Source organism: Desarmillaria tabescens (genome assembly GCF_030435595.1).
Source record: "Desarmillaria tabescens strain CCBAS 213 chromosome Unknown EV420scaffold_5, whole genome shotgun sequence".
Classification (NCBI taxonomy): domain Eukaryota; kingdom Fungi; phylum Basidiomycota; class Agaricomycetes; order Agaricales; family Physalacriaceae; genus Desarmillaria; species Desarmillaria tabescens.
The window spans coordinates 1,429,849-1,452,352 of record NW_026848304.1 but is presented as its reverse complement, the minus strand read 5'-3'; the positions used below and the strand labels follow the sequence as shown (position 1 = coordinate 1,452,352).

General features: G+C 48.9%; 7 protein-coding genes across 7 annotated transcripts; 5 read left to right on the top strand and 2 right to left on the bottom strand.

Moving 5' to 3' along the window:
* Positions 1–25: 25 nt before the first annotated feature.
* Positions 26–3,541, bottom strand: EV420DRAFT_1514709 (adaptin N terminal region-domain-containing protein). The gene is made up of 11 exons (XM_060471849.1): positions 3,248–3,541; positions 3,036–3,194; positions 2,534–2,982; positions 2,349–2,482; positions 2,117–2,295; positions 1,569–2,068; positions 1,419–1,516; positions 1,225–1,359; positions 932–1,173; positions 464–881; positions 26–413 (listed from the first exon to the last, which is right to left on the bottom strand). Exons 1-11 carry the CDS (start codon positions 3,491–3,493, stop codon positions 175–177), a joined length of 2,799 nt encoding a protein of 932 aa, XP_060336568.1. The 5' UTR covers positions 3,494–3,541; the 3' UTR covers positions 26–174.
* Positions 3,542–5,278, top strand: EV420DRAFT_1514708 (uncharacterized protein; the record flags this gene model as incomplete). Its single annotated transcript, XM_060471848.1, has 6 exons — positions 3,542–3,769; positions 3,824–3,879; positions 3,930–4,039; positions 4,098–5,055; positions 5,092–5,138; positions 5,187–5,278. The coding sequence occupies exons 1-6, from the start codon at positions 3,602–3,604 to the stop codon at positions 5,276–5,278; spliced, it is 1,431 nt and encodes a 476-aa protein (XP_060336567.1). The 5' UTR covers positions 3,542–3,601.
* Positions 5,279–6,565: 1,287 nt separating this feature from the next.
* On the bottom strand, positions 6,566–8,384 carry EV420DRAFT_963772 (kinase-like domain-containing protein). Its single transcript, XM_060484173.1, has 5 exons — positions 8,298–8,384; positions 7,894–8,002; positions 7,563–7,837; positions 6,869–7,512; positions 6,566–6,814 (listed from the first exon to the last, which is right to left on the bottom strand). Exons 2-5 carry the CDS (start codon positions 7,976–7,978, stop codon positions 6,724–6,726), a joined length of 1,095 nt encoding a protein of 364 aa, XP_060336566.1. The 5' UTR covers positions 7,979–8,002; positions 8,298–8,384; the 3' UTR covers positions 6,566–6,723.
* A 1,308-nt stretch (positions 8,385–9,692) lies between these two features.
* EV420DRAFT_1514700 (chitin synthase) lies at positions 9,693–13,609 on the top strand. Its single transcript, XM_060471847.1, has 17 exons — positions 9,693–10,519; positions 10,569–10,710; positions 10,769–10,994; positions 11,048–11,150; positions 11,203–11,311; positions 11,371–11,594; positions 11,650–11,698; positions 11,753–11,881; positions 11,931–12,008; positions 12,064–12,213; positions 12,264–12,394; positions 12,448–12,593; positions 12,652–12,666; positions 12,722–13,016; positions 13,063–13,176; positions 13,233–13,477; positions 13,533–13,609. The coding sequence occupies exons 1-16, from the start codon at positions 9,912–9,914 to the stop codon at positions 13,300–13,302; spliced, it is 2,589 nt and encodes an 862-aa protein (XP_060336565.1). The 5' UTR covers positions 9,693–9,911; the 3' UTR covers positions 13,303–13,477; positions 13,533–13,609.
* A 795-nt stretch (positions 13,610–14,404) lies between these two features.
* EV420DRAFT_963592 (uncharacterized protein) lies at positions 14,405–16,594 on the top strand. The gene is made up of 3 exons (XM_060484172.1): positions 14,405–14,784; positions 14,836–14,909; positions 14,965–16,594. Exons 1-3 carry the CDS (start codon positions 14,500–14,502, stop codon positions 16,400–16,402), a joined length of 1,797 nt encoding a protein of 598 aa, XP_060336564.1. The 5' UTR covers positions 14,405–14,499; the 3' UTR covers positions 16,403–16,594.
* Positions 16,595–16,856: 262 nt separating this feature from the next.
* EV420DRAFT_963578 (Het-C-domain-containing protein) lies at positions 16,857–19,909 on the top strand. Its single transcript, XM_060484171.1, has 8 exons — positions 16,857–16,893; positions 16,947–17,068; positions 17,116–17,217; positions 17,266–17,331; positions 17,392–17,411; positions 17,459–18,240; positions 18,293–18,516; positions 18,676–19,909. Exons 2-8 carry the CDS (start codon positions 17,009–17,011, stop codon positions 19,798–19,800), a joined length of 2,379 nt encoding a protein of 792 aa, XP_060336563.1. The 5' UTR covers positions 16,857–16,893; positions 16,947–17,008; the 3' UTR covers positions 19,801–19,909.
* Positions 19,910–20,257: 348 nt separating this feature from the next.
* Positions 20,258–22,478, top strand: EV420DRAFT_1514695 (uncharacterized protein). The gene is made up of 6 exons (XM_060471846.1): positions 20,258–20,487; positions 20,540–20,782; positions 20,832–20,951; positions 21,001–21,047; positions 21,097–21,758; positions 21,808–22,478. The coding sequence occupies exons 1-6, from the start codon at positions 20,414–20,416 to the stop codon at positions 21,988–21,990; spliced, it is 1,329 nt and encodes a 442-aa protein (XP_060336562.1). The 5' UTR covers positions 20,258–20,413; the 3' UTR covers positions 21,991–22,478.
* The last annotated feature ends 26 nt before the right edge of the window (positions 22,479–22,504 follow it).

Genomic DNA, 22,504 nt, shown 5'->3' with positions numbered 1-22,504 from the left:
GACACATTTCTAATCAAGGCAACCTGCCTTACTCCGACACCGAGTACCGATTTTGGTGTGTACAATACTGCTCTGTAACCGGGTCCACAACAGATCCGAATCGCATGCCTCTAATCCAGTTTTATTCACAGCAAAAATGATCCTGAAGAGAAAAGATGTTAAATACGAATTGCTTCAGCCGCTAACCGCGGACAGGACCAAGTTGCATGCTTCTTCTTTCTCGGCCCTCACTCCAAGTTCTAGAGTTACACCCTGACCTCGGGAGAAAGTCATTCGACAACGAACTAAAACTTTACCACCGCCGCCTGTGACCAGCCCAGACAGCTGGAGCGTATGCACTGATGTTGATTGGGGGACCTCCGTGCCGCCCAACGGCTCCATGTTGAGGATCTCGATAATTGAATCGCAAGCGGCTAAAGGTGCTACCGTTAGGAACCGGTATCAAAAATACGCGCGGTCTCACCTTTGATGCTATCCATTGCAGACAAGGCAAATGTCTCGGTAACACTTGGTCCTGTCCGAAGCCTATCCCACTCCGATCCAAACGTCGCGTAGCTGGGAATAATGTAATCCCCTCCAGCACTAAGTTCTACTTCTTCCAGTTGATATTCATCCTCGTAACCTTCATCCTCAGGCTCCCCAGTTGACGGATCCATTTCTTTGCTGATAAATTTAAGGGTGCATGCAAAGGATCCTATCGCGTAGTCGTCGGGGGATTCACGAGTGAAAGAAACGTAGACTATGCTTGGCGATGTCGATGCGCTCAAGCTGGGTACGGGAATTATGAAGTCTTCCGTTAGTCCTGTATCATCGGACTGAGGTTGCATTATGACCGAAACTTGATCCAAAACGGTATCGGGGAGGGTGTTTGAAACGTTGAACTAAAGAAGCTACGTTAGTTGTATATGCATACAGCCTCATTGCAACTCGCCTGGAATACAACATGTTCCTTGAAGATGTGCTTGACGCAGGTGACCTGATACTCGGTTTCGCTTTCCGTAAGTTGTGCAGGTTTCGAAGTACTGTTGAACACAGGTCCATAGGACGCGAATTCGGGAACTTCTGATAGCTGTTCAAGATAAGCGGATTGCTGTTCTGCTGCTGTGGGAGGAGGTGGCGTGTCAGAAGGTCTGTGGGTAGTGGGAACACCGATAATGTCCAAAGTACTAGGGCCTATTCGGAAGGATCAGATGGATGCTGTCATCATAAAATGAAAACCCATACGAGCAGCTTCTTGAGCAGCTTGTGCACGGCTGATCCGAGGAACTGACGACACGTCAAGTGGCTGTGCCGCAGCTTCAGGATCCTTGATATATGCCACCAGCTTCGTTTCCAAGGCTGCCAAAGAAAAGACAGATTCTGTTTAGGTGAAATGAGATATAGGATTGGTATCAGGTTGAACATCGAGAATAACAAACCTTCCTGAACGTAAGACTGTGCCAAGGACTTCTCCTTGAACACCCTCAGATAGAGTGCCGCACGATCACGAACTTCATCGTCAACATCATCCAGACAGCTTGAAGACAACGAAGTTAGAACAAAAATCATAGGGGAAAGGGGCACACTACCGGTTAAGAAGGACGCCAATGCTACGTTGAAAGCCAGCATCAGATGAATTCACACCAAATTTCGCCAAACTGGAGACAGCGGCGGCTCGAACAGTAGCATTCTCCAGGACAACCCGATTATAGATAAACCGGATAAATTTGGCAGGTTGAGGTGATTTTGGACCCTCAAGACCCAAGAGATGAAGAATGCGGACGGAGAGTTTTGTGAATTCACAGTCTTCGATAAATTCACAAAGATGTGACAGAGCTTGCTCCTTGCATTCGGAGACGCGGTTGATCATGTCGAAAATAGCTTCAACAACAGCTCGTTTGAAGTCATAACCACCTTCATCCCGTAGGACACCGGAAAGGAAGGCGAGCATGGAAGCGTGCTTTGTAGGGAACTTGGCGCATAGAGAGCGGATAGCGTCGACGATGATTACTTTGAACTCATCACTGATCTCGGACATGAAACCAGTAATTTGTTTGATAAGGCGATCGACGGAGGCTTCGTTGCCGGTCTGAGTACCGTTTTTGTTAGCTGTCCTTCAAGCATAGTCAAAACCTACCTTAAGTAAGGTCGTGATAGCATATGTCGCGACACTCCTGTTAGAGTCTGTGATGAGGCTTTCGAGGTCGACATTGCAGGCACCAACACTTGCTGGGTGCGTCAAAGCTAGTGTGGCGAGAGTTCGGGTAGCAGCGAACTTCAATACCGCTTTGGGAGAAGACAAAAAGAGCTGCAAGACTTTGAAAACACGTCACAGTTGGATATATGTCATGTATCCAATGAATTCTTACCGGTAATGGATTTTGTAAGTTGCGCTGGAATTACATTTCGCGTCTCACAAATTGCCCTCGCAGCTTCGAAGTTGACCATGTCACTCTTATGACGCAACCAGCCCTCCATCAAATCGAGCATCTGTTTCTGGACACTGAAGACGCATTTACAGAAATTCAAGAAAGATATATGAAGGAAAACTCACTTGGGATCTTCCTCCATGACTTTCGCGGCATAACGAATGAGCATACAAAGTGCCATAGGATTCTTCAATGTTGTACCAGCTCCGGATTTTCCACCCCCAAGTTGCTGTATCATTTTCGTTATAGCCATACGGTCCTGCTGTCGCATAAGATACAGCAAGCCCAACGCGTGGTACTGTGCAATATAGCTGGTCGAATGAATGGTTTGTTGTCCGCTGTTCTGCGAAGAGGAATTTGCAAAACCAAGATAGCCACCAGAAGAGCCACCGAAGAAAGAAGAAGACGCCTTTGCATTGACGGCCTCCTGGGCTTCATTAACCCAGCGCTTAACGACGTCCTTCGCGAGAGGAAAGAGGTGATACGAAGATACGAGAGCAGCTGAGGATATTGAGGGGTTTCGGTCAACGATGGCAGCTTTGAAGAAACGCTCGACTCCTTGAGCCATTGAAGGCTATGGGAAGAAGAAATGAGACGTGCATACACACGAATCAAGACAGGACATACATCTATGATGCGGCAGAGTGCACGAATAGCGTTTGGTCGGTAAATAACCTCTGAGTTGGGCTGCATATCCTTCATAATACTGCTGGTGACCATGATAACATCCTCGGCAGTCGTCGCGAGCTCCTTGATAGCAAGATAGACAGCTTGCCTCAGTGCACTCTGTCATTACAATCAGGGAATATCCGAGTTCTGCGCAACAAGTCGCCGCTTACATCTTTGTGCTGGAAGAGCTTTGTGGTCCCAAAGAACAGGGTTGTCGCCTCCTGCGTTCCAAACGTCTCGCCGACATAGAGGAGGTAGACTATCCGCGTTAGCAGTGCTCGGCACTTTCTTGGGCTTATGGGAGATTCATTGAATACGCGAGCCTCCTGGATAATGGTAGTTTTGTTGTTGTAGTACGAGCTGAGCCCGCTTTCATCCTCCTTTTTCGTCTGGATGGAGAGGTAGAAGGAACCCATGTCGGTCGCAGTATGATGAACCTGGCGGTATCCAAAAAGTGGACGTGTCGGGGTTTGGTATGTCTCTGTTTGCCTGCGCCCTTACCTCCCTCTCTATCATAAATTAGGATGGCCCCGAAACCTCGTGGAGGCCGTAAGGCGTCGACATCGTCCAGAGATGGTCCTTTGCTTCCGCATATCGACAAGGACCTCAAGGCAATGCCGCCTCCTCCAGATCCAGTCGGTCCCAAGCGTATACTAGAGCAAGAGATGGACGGGCTGAAGAGTTGCTTCAGGGTAAGCTCAATTCGCCTGATTGTTCTCATTCCTTCAGTTAAGGTTAATAAACAGAATGCTATGGTAAAGACGGGACAATTATATGCTTTTTATGCTGATACCCGCAAGCTGTAAGTCGCCGTGCTCTCTTCTTTTAAGCTCGATTGACACGTCTACTTAGTGGAATTCGGAAGTACACGCCTTATCCGCCGCGTTCTCTATCCGCGTCGTTAGGCCGGGAAATCGAGAATTACGATCAGCTCTGCGATGCTATGGAATCTCACTTGGAAAGTCCCTTCGGCTTGTTACTATTGGCGCAACAAACTAAGACTGCTCCATTAGCTTCGAGCAATTGCTGTCCTTGAACGAGATCTCCGACGTGAGGAACAGCGTATAAAGGAAGCCGAGGAGGCAGCTTTAGCCAGTCAAGCCCATTTAGAGGAGCCGACTTCATCTAATCGACTAACTCTTCCGATACCACCACCTGACGCCAATTCTACATTGCCCTCTGCCATGCCATCAAGCTCGCAACCGACGTCGGCCATGATGCAAGGACGCCGACCATCAGCCATATCTATCTCATCGCTACAACGGCCTGCATTCCCACTTAAACTCGACCTATCCTCCTCATCTCTTCGCATGTCTGCAGAAGAGGCAGCTTTCCTCTCCAATGGCCTTCATTCTCCTGTTACCCTCGCACCCAAGTCCGCACGCCCGCATGACTATCCCGTCGAGCTGATGGCTGCATTCACCTCTGACATTCCGCCTCCACCTCCCAACCATGAGTCTGCAAATAACACCATCGACTTGACCATAGAAACTCCAGAACGCAATGTGAACATGAACATGGATAGTTCCGTTGGCAGTTCGGCAGATAAGCCAATTGAACTCGACCTAGGCGATATGGAGGTCGACATGAGCGATCTATTTGGTGACAACAGCTCAAATGATGCAGTTGACAGCCTTTTTTCACCTGCAGTCGCGAACCCTGAGGTCGCGGCTGAGAGTGTCAAACAGGAAGAACAGCATTTCTTGAACTCGTTCGCTACAAACGGAGGTGCTACTGAAGAGGAATTTTTCTCTTCTCTTAGCTCAAAACCGGAGAGTGGGCAATCAAGCAGCTTGGGGATACCACAAGTTGATAGTGCCGGTCCAACCGCGCCCTCACCGGGTGCGTTTCTGGCAAGTCTTACCGGATCGCAGCTTGAGACTGGTAATGAAATGGCGACGTCAAGTGGTATACCCGAAGGTCAGTTCAGTATGGAGAACCTGGATTATGGCTTTTTCGCTATGATCAAGACCCGGGGGTGAATTTGGATGCTTTTTTGGCCTTGGGGAACGAGGGAGTACCTGTACCCGACACAAAGACGGAGTCGTCTACGTAGGCGTTGTATATCAGATTATGTTGACTGTGTTGTAGTATTACTCTTATATGTAGTTTTATGCCCTGAGGAATTATCTCTAATTGGTCGGCCGAGGTGCTCGCCAAGTCTAACCGAAGTACGCATAACCGCCCAACAGGGCGAATAGTATACAACCCGTTGCGCTTTCGTGTTTGAGCGCTGGGTGGGACGAACTAACACTAATGTACAGGGAGGGTAGGCTAAAAACAAACACGAAACTTTGTTCGGAATCTGGCAAGATGGTGAGAACGCTCAGCGTTCTGGTATCGGCAAAAGACTGAGTCGTACCTGGCGAGATGGTGAGAGTGTTGAGGGAACTCGTCATCCCGCCGACTTGTTATATGAAGTGACGCACTCAGACTGAGACACATTCAGTCTCCCGACGCTGAGTAAATTGCCACGACTCACATGACAGGAGAAAAGGTGAAGCCATCTCAGCGGAGAGGCTAGCACTACGCGCTGGAGAGCGGTACGCGCCATGAGGCGGAAATACGACGTCTGCGTGGCAGACGTGAGAGAAAGAAAGACCGAGGTACGAGAATCTCTTACCAATTAGACTCGTGTAAACCTAACTTTAAACCCAATTAAACATCGTCATTGATACCTGACGAAACAACTGATCACCCAATACTAATACAAGGACATGAATGCATTCGTTAAGTATATATCTCTATGTATCAGCAGAGGGACACTCGTCCAATATATAATCGACACAACCTTTGCGCCAGGATGAATGGGAGTAAATGTAACGGCCACTACGGCGAAGATGCTATCCATTTTCGCCCGTCGCTGCGACTAATGGATGATTCTTTGCTCATGACTTCCCATCAACACAGACGCGGCGCCCTCTCTCTCCGCTCGCCCTCCCGGTGATCCTGTGCAGAACCGGAGAGGTGGGGATAAGAGGACAACAAATGTCAGGGATGCCGAAACTAAAAAAAAACACAACAACCAAAGAAGAAAAGCGGGGTGAAAAGAATGTGTACGTATCATATCAATGGATACGGGAATGGTGGTGATAGCACATGATGGTTTGTTTGTATGAGACGTAAAATCCAGTACGGGCGCAAAGTGGCGATGGGGGAGGCGACTGTATGTACAGAATAAAAAGGGAAAAAAGCAGCCAGCTAGGTCTTTCGCTATAGAAGCGACAGCCCGACCGGCCTGAAAAGAAAACAGCGTCCGTGTTGGAAGTAATGGGAAAGCACCTTGCACGCTTGTTTGAATGGTTGAGGTAGTATTGAATAATGGCCGCATGTCTTGATTGAACCCGCCATAGCTTGTGCGGAACACGAACAATGACGATGGCGACGGATGGATGGATGGATGAATGGAAGCCACATGTTCGGTGACTTGCGTAACCGGACGTGCCCCGACCGATAATAATGTCCGCCTGCCTACGCTCCTCGAAGCAACCTCAACCACGAGCGCCGATGAGTTAACTCAACGACGACCCGAAACCCCAAACCAGACCATATGACACCTGAGCAAAACACTGATACACCTGCCCTCCGCCCCTAATCTGCTCAGCTCACCGGGATCCAGAGCACCAAAGGACAACGGGGAGCTCGTTTACCAAAGTTCGGCGTCACGTCCGCGGCGCTGTTGCCCAACAGCTCCAGGAGCACCAGACTGCTGGGCCTGACGGGTGTGGGAGCGTAGCCTGGAACCAAGTCTAAGATTCAGTCGATCGTCGCCGCATGACATCGTTACTTACATTCTGTCGCTCGCACGGTGTTCATCTTCTTCCTGAACAACCTTCCTTCGTCCAGCACCAGCCTTGGACGTCCCAGCCGAATTGTCATCCTGAGCTCCCCTCTGGACGCTCCAATCGAAGACGTAATCATACTGATAGCCTTCACGGACGAAGAGGTCACGGAATAGCTTGCGAAGGTAAGAGTAATCGGGCTTGTCATCAAAACGAAGGGCGCGGGTGTAGTTCAGGAAGATACCGAATTCATTAGGGAATCCGCGGCACAGCAAATCGGTAGGCGTGGTCATCTTCTTCTCCATAATGCGGTCATACTTCTGCTTCTTGGTGGCCGCCTTCAAACCCTGCCAAGGGAGGGCGCCACGAAGGAAGTACATGAGGACATAGGCGAGCGATTCCAGGTCGTCCCGACGAGCCTGCTCTACTCCCAAGTGGGTGTTGATCGACGTGTAGCGGGCAGTGCCCGTCAAGTTCTTGTTTTCGCGGTAGGGAATATGCAGATGAGTTTTGGGATCTCTGAACTTCTTGGCTAGACCGAAATCGATGACGTTCACCTGATTTCCTCGCTTACCAATTCCCATGAGGAAGTTGTCGGGCTTGATGTCACGGTGAATGAAGTTACGCGAGTGAATGTATTCAATGCGCGATATCTGAAAGGGCATATCAACGACATCATCATGGAGTAAAGACCAGGACGTACCAGTTGATCAGCGAGTAGCAGGACGGTCTTCAGGCTGAACTTGCGGTTGCAGAAATTGAAAAGATCTTCCAGGGAAGGGCCCAGAAGATCGAGAACCATGGCGTTATAGTCGCATTCAGTGCCGAACCATCTAACGAATGGCACACCGACACCGCCCGCAAGGGTCTTATACACCTTGGATTCGTATTCGAGCTGCGGATGCTTGGCCTTGACTGACTCAAGCTTGATGGCGACCTCCTCTCCTGAGATAATGTTGATCCCAAGATAAATGTCCCCTATAGCAAAAACGTCAGAAAGACAGACAAAAAGGCGGACGCAGGGTGCAACGCACCAAATGAGCCGGAACCGATCTTTTTGCCTAGCCTGTACTTCCCGCCGACCCGAAGGTCAAGTCTATGAGATCCTGAATCTGCCATCGTAAACTGTAGTGGAAAGAATCACTAAGAGAGAGAGAATGAGTCAAGGTTGTTAAAAGAGGAGAGAAAGGAGGCGGATGGAGGAAGGATGACGAATTGCCACTAGCTGTAAAAGCGGCGGATGAAAGACGAATAGATGGTCGATTAGCCACGCCACTTGGCCCCTTTATACTGCCGATACAACCTGTGTAAGTGTAATGCCTGCCTCATTGGGCGAGGAAGAGGTGAGGTGACCACGAGGCCGACAAAGGTGGTTCGACGGCTTGTTGCCGGGGGAACTAGACGAGAACAGAGCAGCAAATACGGCAAGACGACTTACCAGATAGAAAGAGAGAATAAAAACCGGAATCACTGAGCGTAAAATGGGAGTGATGTAGGACGTGAGATGGGGAGACGTTGGACAAGAGGGTACAGCCTCACACGCTCCTCTCGCTAATATTTCGGAGATTAAAATATTCAAACCCCGAATGGTGGAAGCCTTTATCCGAGTCGGTTTCTCATCATTCCATTCCGTGATAGTTCGGACGCACCTCTGTAATTGTTCTTGCTCACCAAATTCTCTCATTTCCTCCGAGAAGCTTCAAACGGTCAAATGATACTTCTTTACTTTTCTCTACCAAAATCTGTACCGGTACTGGGTATTGGCCGCATCCGGCGCTTGTTCCTTTTCCTGACCCCGGCGAATCCATATTCTTACCGAAAGAAATGGCGCAAGTTCTGATGTAAACGGCATAACGTGTCCTGGTTCCACCGCTTCGACCGTGCTGGATCTTGCAATAGGTTCTGATAGCGGCGCACTAACGTTTCAGGGGCATCTCCGCCAAGCGGCTCAATCAAGGCTGCTATGTAGCGCCCCGGATGTACACAATCAGCATGGCTCCAGTCTGACCTACCTAATATAACGTCTGTGTCCCGTTGTTAACCCTGTTACGGGCATGGGGCCATGCTTACAGTGATACACACGGAATCTTCACGTACACTGCTCTCCTGGTAGTCAATATGACTTGACAAGGCGCATGCAGGACGCTGCGGCGTTCTACTATTCATGTACTCTGTCGGATCATGACCGTGCAAGCTGGGGCCTCGACGTCATCACCATCAATCTGGGGCTGACGTGGAGTGATGGTCTTCGCTGAGGCCAGGATGGATACCTTGGGAAGCGTCCAGGAGCCTGAAAATCAGCGCACAGTACGAGCTCTCAGCTCTGATCTATCAGGATATGATAAATGTTCCGATGGCCGAGGAAGAGATCTTTGAGCCGCCATATCTCTACTAGTACTTGCTCCAGCCTTTGTAACAATGTCAACGGCAGCATCATAGTCTACTCCTTCTCCTTCTGAGCCCCATGCTTCGTCCGGAAGAAGCGTTGAACGAGTACGATGGCTGGACAGAGTTCTGTTAATAGCCATCATTGACCACCTGCCAATCAGCCTGGAATTTAAGCCTGGACGCTTCAACCAAGAGGGGTTTCGTGTTCTGCGCAGCTCGCGCCAAAGCGGTTTTTCCAAATTCGATCTGAAGACGATCGCGACAATTCAAATGTAGCTAATATCATTTCGAAATCCAGTTGCCGGTAACGTAGATCTATACGTTTCGTAGCTAAATTATCCAACAGAACTGTAGAGAACTATCAAGTAGATATATTGTCAAAGAAATACAGCTCAATTACTTTGTCAAAAAGCTGTGTTGGTGATCTCTGCAATGTCAACTTTTAAGCGATTGAAATCCGATCGTATAGCAGATGCCACGTGGAGCTAGGGAATTATTGCCTTGGTATCTGGTCGCATCTTTCATTTTTTCTTCATCACCAGCACGCCACCGCCTCACCGCCCTTCCTCACCTTCCTTGCAGGCCAACAGCTGGCCGTCCGCTCCCTTCTGCACTGCGTCTCTTCTTTTAACATTCAGCGTTTTCTTCGGGTTCAACTCAAAAAATGGCTTATCGTCAAAGCCAGGATCCCTATTATTCGCACACAAACGATTATAACAGTTACAACCAATACAGCAACACTGGTGTTGTTGACTACCCTCCGGCTCAGGGATACAACGAATATGATACCCAAAACAACTGGGATAGCAAGTCTACCAAGTCCTTCCAGAGCAGTCATGCCGGTTCACAGGCTCACCTGAATCCTTACGAGATGAGCCAGATCTCACCTCCTCCAGTTCCCCCCATGCCTTATCAGCAGCAACAAAACTATCCTCCAATGCATCGGCCTGGAATGTACCACCAGACCAGCAGCGCTGGGTATTCAGTCGCTAGGGAGAAGATACTCAAACGGCGTTCTGTTCGACAGGTCGAGCTCTTCCAAGGCAATCTTGTCCTCGACATGGACGTCCCCACTCGACTTGTTCCTCCAGACAAGGAGCACGAAGAGGAGATGACTAAAATGCGCTATACCGCCGCTACCTGCGATCCCGATGATTTCATGAAATCTCGCTATTCTCTCCGGCCGTACTTATACAATCGCCAGACAGAGCTTTTTATTGTGATGACCATGTACAACGAGGATGAAGTGCTGTTTGTAAAGACTATGAATGCGTAAGTCATTCCCGATACTCGGAAATGTGAAACTCACGTTGTACGACAGCGTGCTCAAAAATGTTGCACATCTCTGTGGTCGCAGCAGGTCAAGCACATGGGGTCCTGAAGGCTGGAAAAAGGTCGTGGTCTGCGTTGTTTCAGACGGTCGAAACAAGGTCAACAAGCGAACATTGCAAGTGCTCAGCTTGGTCAGTCGTATTCATATTAATTTTCATTCCTCTCTGATCCGTGTTTCAAAAAACACAGATGGGAGTCTATCAAGAAGGCATTGCAAAAGATTCAGTCGCAGGAAAGGATGTCACCGCCCACATCTTCGAGTACACCACAAGTGCTATTGTTACATCTGCTGGTGAGGTGTCGCAAGGCCCTTGTCCCGTCCAGATCCTGTTCTGTCTCAAGGAACAAAATAAGAAGAAGCTCAATAGTCACCGATGGTTCTTTAATGCGTTTGGACCACTCATCAAGCCTAATGGTACGCGTGTTTCCAGTGTTTTTCAGAGAGGGTATTACCTCATTTTTTTCCAGTCTGTGTGCTTCTGGATGTCGGAACGAAGCCGACGGGGACTTCCATCTATGAACTCTGGAAGTGTTTTGACAAACACGACTACGTAGGTGGAGCCTGCGGAGAGTAAGTTTTTCCGCTTTGTTTTGTGTTAATGCCGTAGCTCATACTCGGTTAGGATATGCGTAGATACTGGGAGAGCTTGTTCGCTTCTACTGACAAATCCCCTCGCAGCCTCTCAGAATTTTGAATACAAAATGTCCAACATTTTGGATAAGCCTCTTGAGGTCTGATCCGAACCCCACTATCTTCGTCACGGTGTAGATTTCTAATATACTTTCGACAGAGCGTTTTCGGCTACATCAGTGTTCTCCCTGGCGCCTTCAGTGCATACAGATACAAGGCCCTCCTTAACGGCCCCGATGGCAAGGGTCCTCTCGCTTCGTATTTCAAAGGCGAGTCCATGCACGGCGGAGGTAGTAATGCCGGTCTGTTTGAAAGGAATATGTATCTCGCCGAAGATCGTATCCTCTGTTTCGAGATCGTCACCAAGAAACGTGAAGGCTGGACGTAAGTCACTTGTTGATCGCAATTGCGCACCCGACCTACTAAATGATTTCTTCAGGTTGAAGTATGTGAAGAGTGCAAAGGCAGCCACTGATGTTCCCACTACTGTCAGTCCGGAAGCGGAATTCAATTGAATGGTTCACTGATGGAATTCGTATCAGGTTCCGGAGTTCATCTCGCAGCGCCGGCGTTGGTTGAACGGTTCATTGTTTGCTTCGATCCATGCAACAGTATTCTTTTGGAGGATATTCACATCTGGACAGAACTTCATCAGGAAGTTTGTTTTACTTGTCAGCGGCTTTGTGTCTTCTGGGATCAATACTGATCAACATATGATAGCTGGAGTTCATCTATAACGCCGTTCAGCTCGTCTTTACTTGGACATCGTTGGCTAATTTCTACCTTGCTTTCTTCTTCGTATGTTTGTTCCTCTGTTTTTTTCCTCGGACATCAGCGCTGATCCCGTATCTAGTTGGTCTCATCAGCAACATCGGACACTTCGACAGATGCGTTCAACTTCCTCGGTGGCAACGCCGGTAAAACCGTGTTTGAAGTTTTCTTAAAATTGTATATCGCTCTTCTATTTGTGGTCCTGGTTTGTTCCCTGGGTAATCGGCCACAGGTGCGCATCCATCTTACTAAAGTGTCGGTCGGTCCTGAAAATGCGTCTAGGGTTCCAAATGGACGTATACGCTGGCTATCATGCTTTTCGGGCTTTGTAATATCATCACGGTGTGGTGCGCTGCTTGGACGGTGTACCTTGCTGTTCCGCACACCGTCGAAGGTTGGAAGGACTTCCCAGAGTATGTTATCGTGCAGGCTGCCTGTTTTTTTACTCAACTGAATGATGTGGTAGATTGGTGAAAAATACGCCTGCTCTCCAAGATATTGTTATATCCCTAGCGGCGACTTACGGACTGTATTTCATCAGCTCGTTCATGCACTTTGAGCCATGGCACATGTTCACAAGTTTCATTCAATACATGTTCCTCCTTCCGTCTTGTACGTTATGTTCTCTCCTGGTATCTCTTTGCTGATGGAAGTTTCCCTTCCCTATTAGATGTTAACATCCTCAGTAAGACTCCTTGCTTTAGCTCCTTATGTATGGGATGTTTACTTTTACTCTCTAGTGATGTACGCCATGTGCAACCTTCACGATGTCACCTGGGGTACCAAAGGTGACGATGGCTCACATAAGGACCTTGGCGGCGCCAAGAAAGTGAAAGGTGAAGGCGGAAAGGAGATGATGGAAGTAGAGATTCCCACAGCTCGGGAGGATGTCGATCAACTCTGGATGGCGGCGAGGAACTCGTTGAAGGTTAAACCGCAAGACGAGAGGGAACATCGAGACGCTGCGACAAAACAAACTGATCATGATAGGAACAGCAGAACAAATGTCGTGCTTGCTTGGGTGGGCTCGAACATGTGAGTGATGTTTCTGTTGAGAGGGTTAACCACTGATTGCATTCAGGGTCATGATTGTTGTGTTCACTTCGACAGCGTTCACGAACTGGGTTACGGAGCACGTCGAGATCGAGAACAATGCCGCTTTTAATCCGTATCTGACATTCTTATTCATTGCGCTGTAAGTTTTCCCTGATTTCAGCGAGATTTGCTTGCTCAACTGCGAATTCTACGCAGCGCTGGTTTGTCCGCTGTTCGTTTCATAGGATCCCTATTATACCTCATATTTCGCTTGTTTGGGCATTAGTCCTTCGTTCTTCGTTTTCTTGTGCAGACTGTTACCCACGGACGGGGCTTTCGTGCATGTATTTTTCGTCTGTATCTTGGAAAGGATAACTTTTTTGTGTATGTACGGCTATAAATATACCCTTTACTTTGCGGCGCTTCGCCAGAAGCCCGCATGGATGACATTCCACGCTAAGGTGGGGCGGGTCCCTTTTTCCTGAATAATTTTGTTCCTATGATGAATACTTGAAGATCTTCGCCATCTGCGGCACAAGACTTAGCGCCACGTTGCGGTACTCCAGGGCAAAATCTCGTATAGCATGTCGACTGTCGGCGTCGAATAAGGCACCGCTCTGTATGATAAACTATTTAGATAGGCGCGAGGCGCGAAAAATGATTTTAACGATGCTATTTTAATTTTGGGTTGATGGTTGTGATGTCATGAAGCTGCCAAAGACAGAACAAAAGGGTTCCCACGGTATCTTTCCTATGACCAGGAAGTGGGCAGAGGCCTAAGACGCCCTTATCCCCCGACCGCCTCGCTAAGATCGCCAATGCACTCGGTGTCTCGACCCCCGTTCCGTCGTCGTCATCGTCGCTCAGGACGCCGCCCTCGACGAGCAAGTACCTTATTCATGTCATCCCCCCTCTCAACCTACCCCATCTCAATACCAGCCTCAGTTCGCCGCCGCCACCTTCCGCCTCTGGATACCATACCCATTTTCGACGGGGAACGTTGTTGCCAGTGCATCCGACATTACAACTGCAGCTCACTGCCATTGCCCGAGAATATGCCTTGCCATCAACTGCGGGTGTCATTCTGTATCTCGTCCATGACAATGAAGACCCAGGGCCGCGTATCTCCGACGACATCTGGAAGCACTTATGGTCGCGCGTCTGGAAGGCAGAGTTTGCCCCAGATGCACCTGAAAAATTGCCTGTTCTCACCCTCGCGAGTCTCCACACAGACCAAGACCAGCCTACTCCATCTATTGTCTCTTCTTCCTCTCTGGCTGTTCCAATCATAGCAAAGATCGAGTTTGACATCGACCTCCGTTCTGCGTCGTGGTTTAATCCATGGATAACAAGCAGAAACTTAAACCATAATAAACGGGTGGAGAATAAAAACTCACCTGTTCCGTTCTTTTTGCCAAAGTCGCCCCATTCCGAGTCGCAACTTGACGATGAGGAGGATATTGCTCTCCGACTGATACCCAGCATGCATAGAAAAAACATTCCGCCACCTTTGGTACTGGAACCTTCAAACACCAACGCGACCGACTCGTCTTCTAGCCTGCCGAGTAGCGGTACCAGCCTACCTTATCTTCGACATCAAGACGAGTCTGACGACGATACCGAAATTGATGACGATAGCGTGCCTACAAGCGGAAAACGCGGAGGAGGTGTCTATGATGATCTCGAGCTCGACTTCGATGAATCATTCGAGGAGGATACGAAGGAGAGTCAGTATCTTTTGACGGCTAAATTGGACGAAATTGAAAAGGTACGCCAACAAGATGTTTTGTCCATTGTGCATCCTCAAAATTATGTCCAGAATCTCGCACAATTCTCCCCTCGAGTATTGCAACTTGAACTCGAAGAAGACCAGTCAAAACCACCATTACGAATGTGCGTAGTGATTGAACCCTTCTTCTGTTCCGCTTCTAACAGTGTGCTTCCATAGCGAAGCATCCATCGCAAGTCCGACCCAGCCATCCGGGGCATGGCCATCTGTTCCCTTCCAATCCTTGAACTCGGCGATCACTACACAGCCACCATCTAATAATCCTTCACCTCCCCGGCTCGCCGTAAACGGTGTTACTACGTCCGCGCCCCAATCCTTTAATCCTACATCTTCATCTGCAGGTGCGGAATCTTCAGAGACAACGCGAAGAAAGCAGATGGAGAAGGAAGAGTCTGGGCAACTTTTACAAGAGCAATATCCTCGTCATACGCCCCAGATTAATGGGAGCTTTAAAGACGCTATAATACCATTGTCTCCGGATCCGTTCGGGCGGTACCCATCAACGCCTACACCCTCTGCAGATAGCAAAGGATCAGCTTATTGGGACGATAACAGCACAGCTATGGAGGAGTCCAAGACTACATCTAGTAGATTTTCGGCGGATTCTGCGAAAGACAATACTCCAACCAATAGAGCGACCGTAATGAGCGTAAAAAGCATTAAAAAACTCTGGCGACGAAGTAACAAGCAGAGCGTTAGCTCCATTAACGTACCTCAGCCGCCACCTGCGCAGCAGGGACGTATTTCGCCACAGGCGCCCGGACCAGCAGTATTTTCTGCTCAGGTTACTGGCGCTTCACCTTCTACTCCAAACGGGGCCTCAGCTCACCGACAAAGTGGCAGTAGCAGCAGTCGAAATAGCGTGGGTGTCGTCCGACCTCCCATTCGTATGTCTTCCTCTCAAACCTCAACATCTACATCCTCATCAGTGCCTCCCTCCCGCCCGGCACGTCCATCTCGTCCCCCATCACTCCACAATTTTGATATTCCTGGCACGTCAGCCCCTGCTCCTACCATGTTTCCACAGCATACCATTAGTCTCGACCGGTTAAGGTTTGATCAGGAGAGTCCGTACCCTAATCCGACGAGGCGGGCCCGATCCCAGTTGAGTGGGAATGGCAAAGTTTCGCCGACATTTACATCAGGAAAATCGACACCCATAAGCCAGTCTGGGAAAAACTCTCCTACGCCTCCTCCTCAAACCGAAACACAGCGAAACAGCGTTCGAAAGAGTATATTAAAGTGGAAGAATGCAGCCTCGGGTGGAGGGTCAGGTGCCAGACGACCGAGTGTCAGTATGTTGAGTGTTAATGTAGAACCACGACCAAGCATTGAGAAGATGCCTCCAAGTCCTCGGGTACCGGACGAGTTCTTGCAGTATCAACAGCACTCGAGATTACCAAGCGTAGCAAAATCGGTAATGAGCGTTGCTCCCAGTATGACGAAGAGTATCTTGAGCCGAAGTTCGAGGTATTCCGATGACGAGGGACGGGGACCAAGCATAGACGACCAGTTTGAGATTGTCTCGCCGAAGATGACTTCTGGTAGCCTGACATACCCGTATACCACATTGGACGAGCAAGACACGTCGCGATGATGTTAACGAGACAATGATATATACCATTTACATTACATTATATCACGTTGATTTTTAAATATCTGCTGACGCTTGACGACCGTTTTCACATATTTATTCGTAGTCTCTTCTGTAGCTATACCTTAATGCATGAGTAGTTAGAAATTCGACTGTAAATTGGAAAACAGGGCTATACATGACGCAGACGTCGGGCGCTCTTCCGCGGAGCCCCTGTGGCTGTGATGTCATATCGATTACTGCGACTGAAATTGCCAAGCCAACGCCAAGCCTCGATCTAGCCTCGATCACTTGCGATCCGTCGTTCACTTGTCTTTCCTAACCACCACCACCATGCCTCCCTACCAACACAATTAACATACTTTTAGCTGTTACGATTCTTCTCGTTGCTCTCCCCAGTGCCCATGCATTTGGTGCCGGAGACATCCCAGATTTTGCCTACCTAAATGACAAGGCGTTTCGCCATGGTGACATCGAGAACATTTTGGAGACAGGTTTGTGTTTAACATTGAGACACGATACTTGATCCTCTGATCAGTCTGATCAGTCGTTAAATCCGCTGGTCGTGCTGCCGCTGGAGGCGGAATTCTTGGTTTTGCTAAGAAAGTTATGGACAACGCCTCTGGAGGCTCGAAATTCAATAAAGGAGATATCAAGAAAGTTTATTTTGTACGCATGATGTCCTCAACCGAGAGCATCTTCTTACATTCCGACAGGGTAACTGGCTCAGGGATTACTCTCAGGCGATGGATATCGCTGGCTTAAGCAAACTCAGCGCGGATACCCTTGTTCTCGTTGTCTCTGTTCTTGGTTTTATGGTGAGCGGTCCCCTGTCTTATATCGATCTTAGCTCATTTCATTATAAGGCGTTTGGCTTTGCCACTAGGGAGTTCGAGGTCACGCCCGATCGTCTTGGTGTCTACTTGCCCGTTGTATGTTATTTATTCTCCTTTCCCGTTGGCGATAGTTGATCATTTGATAATAAAAACAAGGAACATATCGATAACCCAAAGTGCGTCACATCAGCGTTGTTCCCGTTCGATGCTTACTCTTCTTCAGAGGTTATGCTGAGAAAGAAGGCGATGCTCGTCAATTTCACCCCAAACTTCGTCCGCCTGTTGATCCTCGTGAACTCGAAGTCGACGAGCGAACGGGTATGAAAAACTATATGGCGACTGAAGATCAAGGCTGGGATTCGTCCACAGCCCACATCCGTCGCACTTTCCGAGCTTGCATCGAATATGGTCGCAGGGCGTCCGGACAAGAAGGTGCCGAGCTGTATGAAGCTTTTCGTTTACTTGGCACGGGTCTCCACACGATGGAGGATCTTCTCGCGCATAGTAACTGGTGTGAAATTGGCCTCCGCAAGATGGGCTACGAGGAAGTCTTTTGTCACGTCGGCGATAATGTCTACGTGCAGACTCCCTCTGGTGAAAGAGTTCCACCTCTTGTCACCGGTACATTTGGTAGTGCCGACTTCATGCACTCGATGCTGGGGGAAGCGACCGATCATATCAGCCAGGCTAGTGTCACAGCCTTGAACGATCAGATGGCGCAGACCTCGCAAAACAACGACACCGCCGAAAAGTTATCCGCTCTAAAGAAACTCCTCAGCAAGGTCGGTGGAGGGGATGACAAGCTGAGTCAGGGAGAGCAGCTGCAAGCACAGTCCCAAGCGTACCACTTCGACCCCGATAATGTTGCGCCGCCTGAGGTCCAGAAGCAACTTCTGGATTTACTCAAATGGCGCGATGATGTCTATAGGGATATCATTGCCAAGATCGAGATGGTCCCCGGCTTGAGTGACTTGATAGACGAGCTGAGCAATGCGCTCACAGCATGTAAGTTTTCCGTGCCTGAGGCCTCAGTTGAAGCTAATGTCATTGGCTCCAGATGTCTACACCGTTATTGCACCCTGGCTCACGCCTATCCTTACCCAAGCTACGTCGGCCCTCGGCGAAGGAAGCAAAGCTGTCATCGACTCCGATGACCAATATGAAGTTTTCGACAACGCAGATGCGTCTGACCCTTCACATAGTCTCTTATCCAAAGACCATTTCGGTCTGATTCTCAACGAGCCTGCAGGGAAAATAGCTCAGATCGTAGTTGTCAATAGTGTTCAGCTCATTGTTGAGGCTTGGTCAAATGAATAGCGATCCCAACGATGTCATCAATAGGGTTCGCCGATTCTCCTTTCTACGAGAAACATTTTGCTTACTTATGTGTAGATCCTCGAAGCCTTCCACCATCCCTATTATGCGAGCGGTAATAGCCAGATTCAGCGTCAGATGTTTGACGAACTTGAGAAATGGGTCGGTGCTATGGGTGAGGAAGCACGCGACACTATTGACAAGCTGACGAAGGACGCTGTTCGCGAGGGAAAGAACAAGAGAGAGGGAGATGGAAGTGTCGAGCCTGGCTACGGGGGCTGCGGACATGGAAGCAGCGCGAGCTACGGTCGTAAGACCCAAAGCAGTGGCTACCAGGGCCAGAGCTCGCACCAGAGCTCCGGCGGATATGGAGGTAGCCAGTCGCATGGCAGCAGTCAGCAATCGTCGTATGGAGGCCGTAACGAATCAACCTACGGCAGCCAGGACGAATACTCTGGCCGGACCGAGTCCACATATGGTGGACGCAGAACCGATGAGTCTTCTTACGGGGGACGCAATGACTCTGGATCCACCTATGGAAGGAACACGGAGTCTTCGTATGGTACTACAAACGAGCCTTCATCCGGAGGACGCTACGAACCCACTTACGGAGGGAACACGGAGTCTTCGTATGGTGGTACAGGTGTATCCTCCTATGGGGGTCGCAACGAATCCACCTACGGAAGGAACACTGAGTCAGAGTCTTATGGCAGTACAAACGAATCTTCCTATGGTGGAAGGACTAAGCCTTCCTATGGTGGACGTGACGAGTCTACCTATGGCCGACAAGCCGAGCCTTCCTACGGCAGACAGGATGATTCGTATGGAAGTAGGCAGCAGACAAGCTATCGCCGTGACGATTCGTCGTATGATACTAGCAGTCCCGAGGTCTCATATGGTGGCAGGAACGAGTCGTCGTATGGCAGGAGCGAGTCCTCTTATGGTGGCCGAGATGACTCTAGTTATGGTGGGCGGACTGATTCCTCCGGATATGGCGAACAGAGTGAAAGCTATGGTAGCGGTGGTTATGGAAGCGGTCATGGCCGCCGTCATGATGAAGAAGGATATGGCGGCGGTGATCCTCCTCGTCAAGAATATGGGGGTAGGGGAGGTGAATACGGTGGCCGAGGAGGTTACGGCGGGGGTGGCGATAAGTTTGGTCGGCCTCCTCCTCCCCAAGAATTTGAAGGTGGCCGAGGCGGAGGGTATAATCCCCAGTTATGGCGGATCAGACGACACATTCGGCGCTGAAAGAATGAATATTCGGGATGAGGACGATGATCGCGGCCACGGACGTCGCCATGGCCACCATGGGCAGTCATGAAGAAAGGCGTGAATACGGTTATTGAAGGATAAGAAGATATGAAGAAGAATTAGAAATGGGACAGAGACAAGTTCGTACAATGTATAACTAAGTAAGATATGCGAAAAATCAGCGTTTCTACTATAGATGAATTCAACAGTGATGAATGTGGTGTTACCGTGTGCTGCAGCCTTGCGAAGAAGTACCATTAACTGATACGTCGGTGCTGGAGTTTGTCCTGACGTCCATTGATCGCGGAGCACAACATAAACCGAGAGAATCTGTCAAAAACATATGCTCCATGGCATATCACCCGCTCGGGAATAACAACTAATGAATAGAGAGCTAGCTATGAGAATAAGAATATAGATTATAACTTTCAAGAGTTTCATGGCTGCACCATGACCCGTTTCCTGATATGGCAGTGGATGTCCTTATCAAAATCAAGATAAGATTTCAATAAATTTGAGCGAATTGACGCTCTGACTCGAATTCCACGTCGTTTCCCTGCACTGCAACTTGGGATTTCCCGATCCTTCTATACCTTCAATTCCGATAGATATGTCTGCATCACCAGTCCCAACATCAGCGATTGAGCAGCTGGGATCTTCACTGACGGGTACATCTCTGAAAGAGTACGTGGTCCACCAATGTCGTCTCGAGAACCCAATCTAAGTTCTTATTCAGTCCAGTACTAGAAGCAACCACAAGCACTGACGTGCCAATTTCCTCGCACGAACAAGTCGTTACACCGTGGGATGTCCAAGGAAGCGTATCTTCCGATGGAAAGCAGCAAGCAATTGATTACGACAAGCTCATTGTCCAATTTGGTACCCGAAAAATAGACGAGGCGATGTTACAGAGATTCGAAAAATTGACTGGGAGGAAGCCGCATGTCCTTCTTAGGCGTGGACTGTTTTTCTCGCATAGGTGCGCTCCCCCCATTTATCCTTGGTCGAGAACTAATAACTCGCAACAGAGATTTTGACAAACTTCTAGACCGATACGAGCAGGGCAAGCCCTTCTTCCTGTACACAGGACGTGGTCCCAGTAGCGACAGTATGCATCTTGGCCACATGATACCTTTCGTGTTTACCAAGTGAGAAGTTCAAGTAGTATCCAATTTCTGTCCGCTTAATTGCTGCCAGGTGGTTGCAAGATGTCTTTGATGTCCCGTTGGTGGTACAACTTACAGGCACGTATCTGGCACAGTCTTATTGAACGCTCATCTGATTACCTCCTAGACGACGAAAAATTCCTATTCAAACAGTCGCTAAAGCCAGAGCAGACTAAAGCGTTTGGAAGGCAGAATGCCCGAGATATCATCGCTGTTGGCTTCGACCTTTCAAAAACATTCATATTCAGCGACTACGACTACATCTCAGGTCCCTTTTATGAGAACATCTCGAAAATCTCCCGGCAAATCACTTACAGCCAAGCCAAGGCTACCTTTGGGTTTACTGACTCGGATAACATCGGTCGAATCCATTTCGCTGCCGTCCAAGCTGCTCCGTCCTTCTCCAACTCCTTCCCACAGATATATGGCACAATTTCCAACATCCCTTGCCTTATTCCCTGCGCGATCGACCAGGACCCGTATTTCCGTCTTACAAGAGACGTCGCGCAGAAACTCAAGTATCCGAAGCCAATGACTCTGTATTCCAAATTCTTCCCCGCACTACAAGGAGCGCAAACGAAGATGAGCGCTAGCGATCCCAATAGCAGTATCTACATGACCGACAAGCCCGCACAGATCAAGAACAAGATAAACAGGCACGGTTTTTCGGGTGGCCAAGAGACAGAAGAGGAACATCGCCGGCTGGGAGGCAACACTGATGTGGATGTTAGCTATCAATATCTGACATGTCTATTGGAGGACGACGATGAAGTAGCAAAGATTGGAGAGGTCCGTTCTATTTCCTCCGACGTTTAGGACTTTTACGATACCTTTATAGGACTATCGTGCCGGACGATTGTTGACAGGGCAGCTAAAAGCGAAGTGCATCGAGGCTTTGCAGAAGTTTGTCGGAGATTTCCAGGAGAAGCGAGCAAAGGTCACAGATGAGACTGTCTCGGCGTTCATGGACGCCAACAGGAAGATAGTTCCTACCATGGGGAAAGCGCAGACCGCGAATTAGAAATGGATTAAGAAGAATATGCCAGTTTTGTAAACTCTCGTTCTCGTTGAACATTCAGGCTGGATGTCACGGGTACCTATAGGCGTGTGTATGTTCTAGGATGTTTATCCTTCCGATATCCTGGTTGAGGGCCATCACAGGCGTGTGCTTCAGTCTCACAGTGAGAAATGAACATTGAACGCGGAGTCGTGGAGCAACCCAGGCATAACGATTCTGAGCTGACGTGTGTTGTTATTCTATGAACGTGGATACGACGGAAATAAAAAAATACATCCGAAATTAGGCCTTCATACATGTAGATGCTCGTTCCAAAGAAACTCAAGAAACCCCTCGCTGTACCTTACTTGCCATCACAATGTTGTAGCGTCGTGTCTTTGTCCTGGCTTGCCAGGATACGTGTATTCTGCCGAGACTTTGACATTCAAACGCAAGGGATTCGCCGTTCTCCGACGCCCATGGTATACAGTCATACATGTTAATTTTTCAAGTCACCTGTTCACTCGAGACAGATAAA

Bases quoted from the DNA above. Each gene is read 5' to 3' on its own strand.
- EV420DRAFT_963772 (XM_060484173.1), bottom strand. From the start codon at position 7,978: ATGGCAGATTCAGGATCTCATAGACTTGACCTTCGGGTCGGCGGGAAG. The intron at 7,838-7,893 runs GTGCGTTGCACC...TTTTTGCTATAG, and splicing joins GATCGGTTCCGGCTCATTTG to GGGACATTTATCTTGGGATC. The intron at 6,815-6,868 runs GTAAGTAACGAT...ACTTGGTTCCAG, and splicing joins CACCGTGCGAGCGACAGAAT to GCTACGCTCCCACACCCGTC.
- EV420DRAFT_1514709 (XM_060471849.1), bottom strand. From the start codon at position 3,493: ATGGGTTCCTTCTACCTCTCCATCCAGACGAAAAAGGAGGATGAAAGC. The intron at 2,483-2,533 runs GTGAGTTTTCCT...ATGCGTCTTCAG, and splicing joins GTCATGGAGGAAGATCCCAA to TGTCCAGAAACAGATGCTCG. The intron at 414-463 runs GTGAGACCGCGC...TAGCACCTTTAG, and splicing joins TGCAATGGATAGCATCAAAG to CCGCTTGCGATTCAATTATC.
- EV420DRAFT_963592 (XM_060484172.1), top strand. From the start codon at position 14,500: ATGCATAGAAAAAACATTCCGCCACCTTTGGTACTGGAACCTTCAAAC. The intron at 14,785-14,835 runs GTACGCCAACAA...AATTATGTCCAG, and splicing joins AATTGGACGAAATTGAAAAG to AATCTCGCACAATTCTCCCC. The intron at 14,910-14,964 runs GTGCGTAGTGAT...GTGCTTCCATAG, and splicing joins TCAAAACCACCATTACGAAT to CGAAGCATCCATCGCAAGTC.
- EV420DRAFT_1514695 (XM_060471846.1), top strand. From the start codon at position 20,414: ATGTCTGCATCACCAGTCCCAACATCAGCGATTGAGCAGCTGGGATCT. The intron at 20,783-20,831 runs GTGCGCTCCCCC...AACTCGCAACAG, and splicing joins GGACTGTTTTTCTCGCATAG to AGATTTTGACAAACTTCTAG. The intron at 20,952-21,000 runs GTGAGAAGTTCA...AATTGCTGCCAG, and splicing joins ATACCTTTCGTGTTTACCAA to GTGGTTGCAAGATGTCTTTG.
- EV420DRAFT_963578 (XM_060484171.1), top strand. From the start codon at position 17,009: ATGGACAACGCCTCTGGAGGCTCGAAATTCAATAAAGGAGATATCAAG. The intron at 17,069-17,115 runs GTACGCATGATG...ACATTCCGACAG, and splicing joins ATATCAAGAAAGTTTATTTT to GGTAACTGGCTCAGGGATTA. The intron at 18,241-18,292 runs GTAAGTTTTCCG...CATTGGCTCCAG, and splicing joins GAGCAATGCGCTCACAGCAT to ATGTCTACACCGTTATTGCA.
- EV420DRAFT_1514700 (XM_060471847.1), top strand. From the start codon at position 9,912: ATGGCTTATCGTCAAAGCCAGGATCCCTATTATTCGCACACAAACGAT. The intron at 11,312-11,370 runs GTCTGATCCGAA...TACTTTCGACAG, and splicing joins TTTTGGATAAGCCTCTTGAG to AGCGTTTTCGGCTACATCAG. The intron at 12,395-12,447 runs GTATGTTATCGT...ATGATGTGGTAG, and splicing joins GGTTGGAAGGACTTCCCAGA to ATTGGTGAAAAATACGCCTG.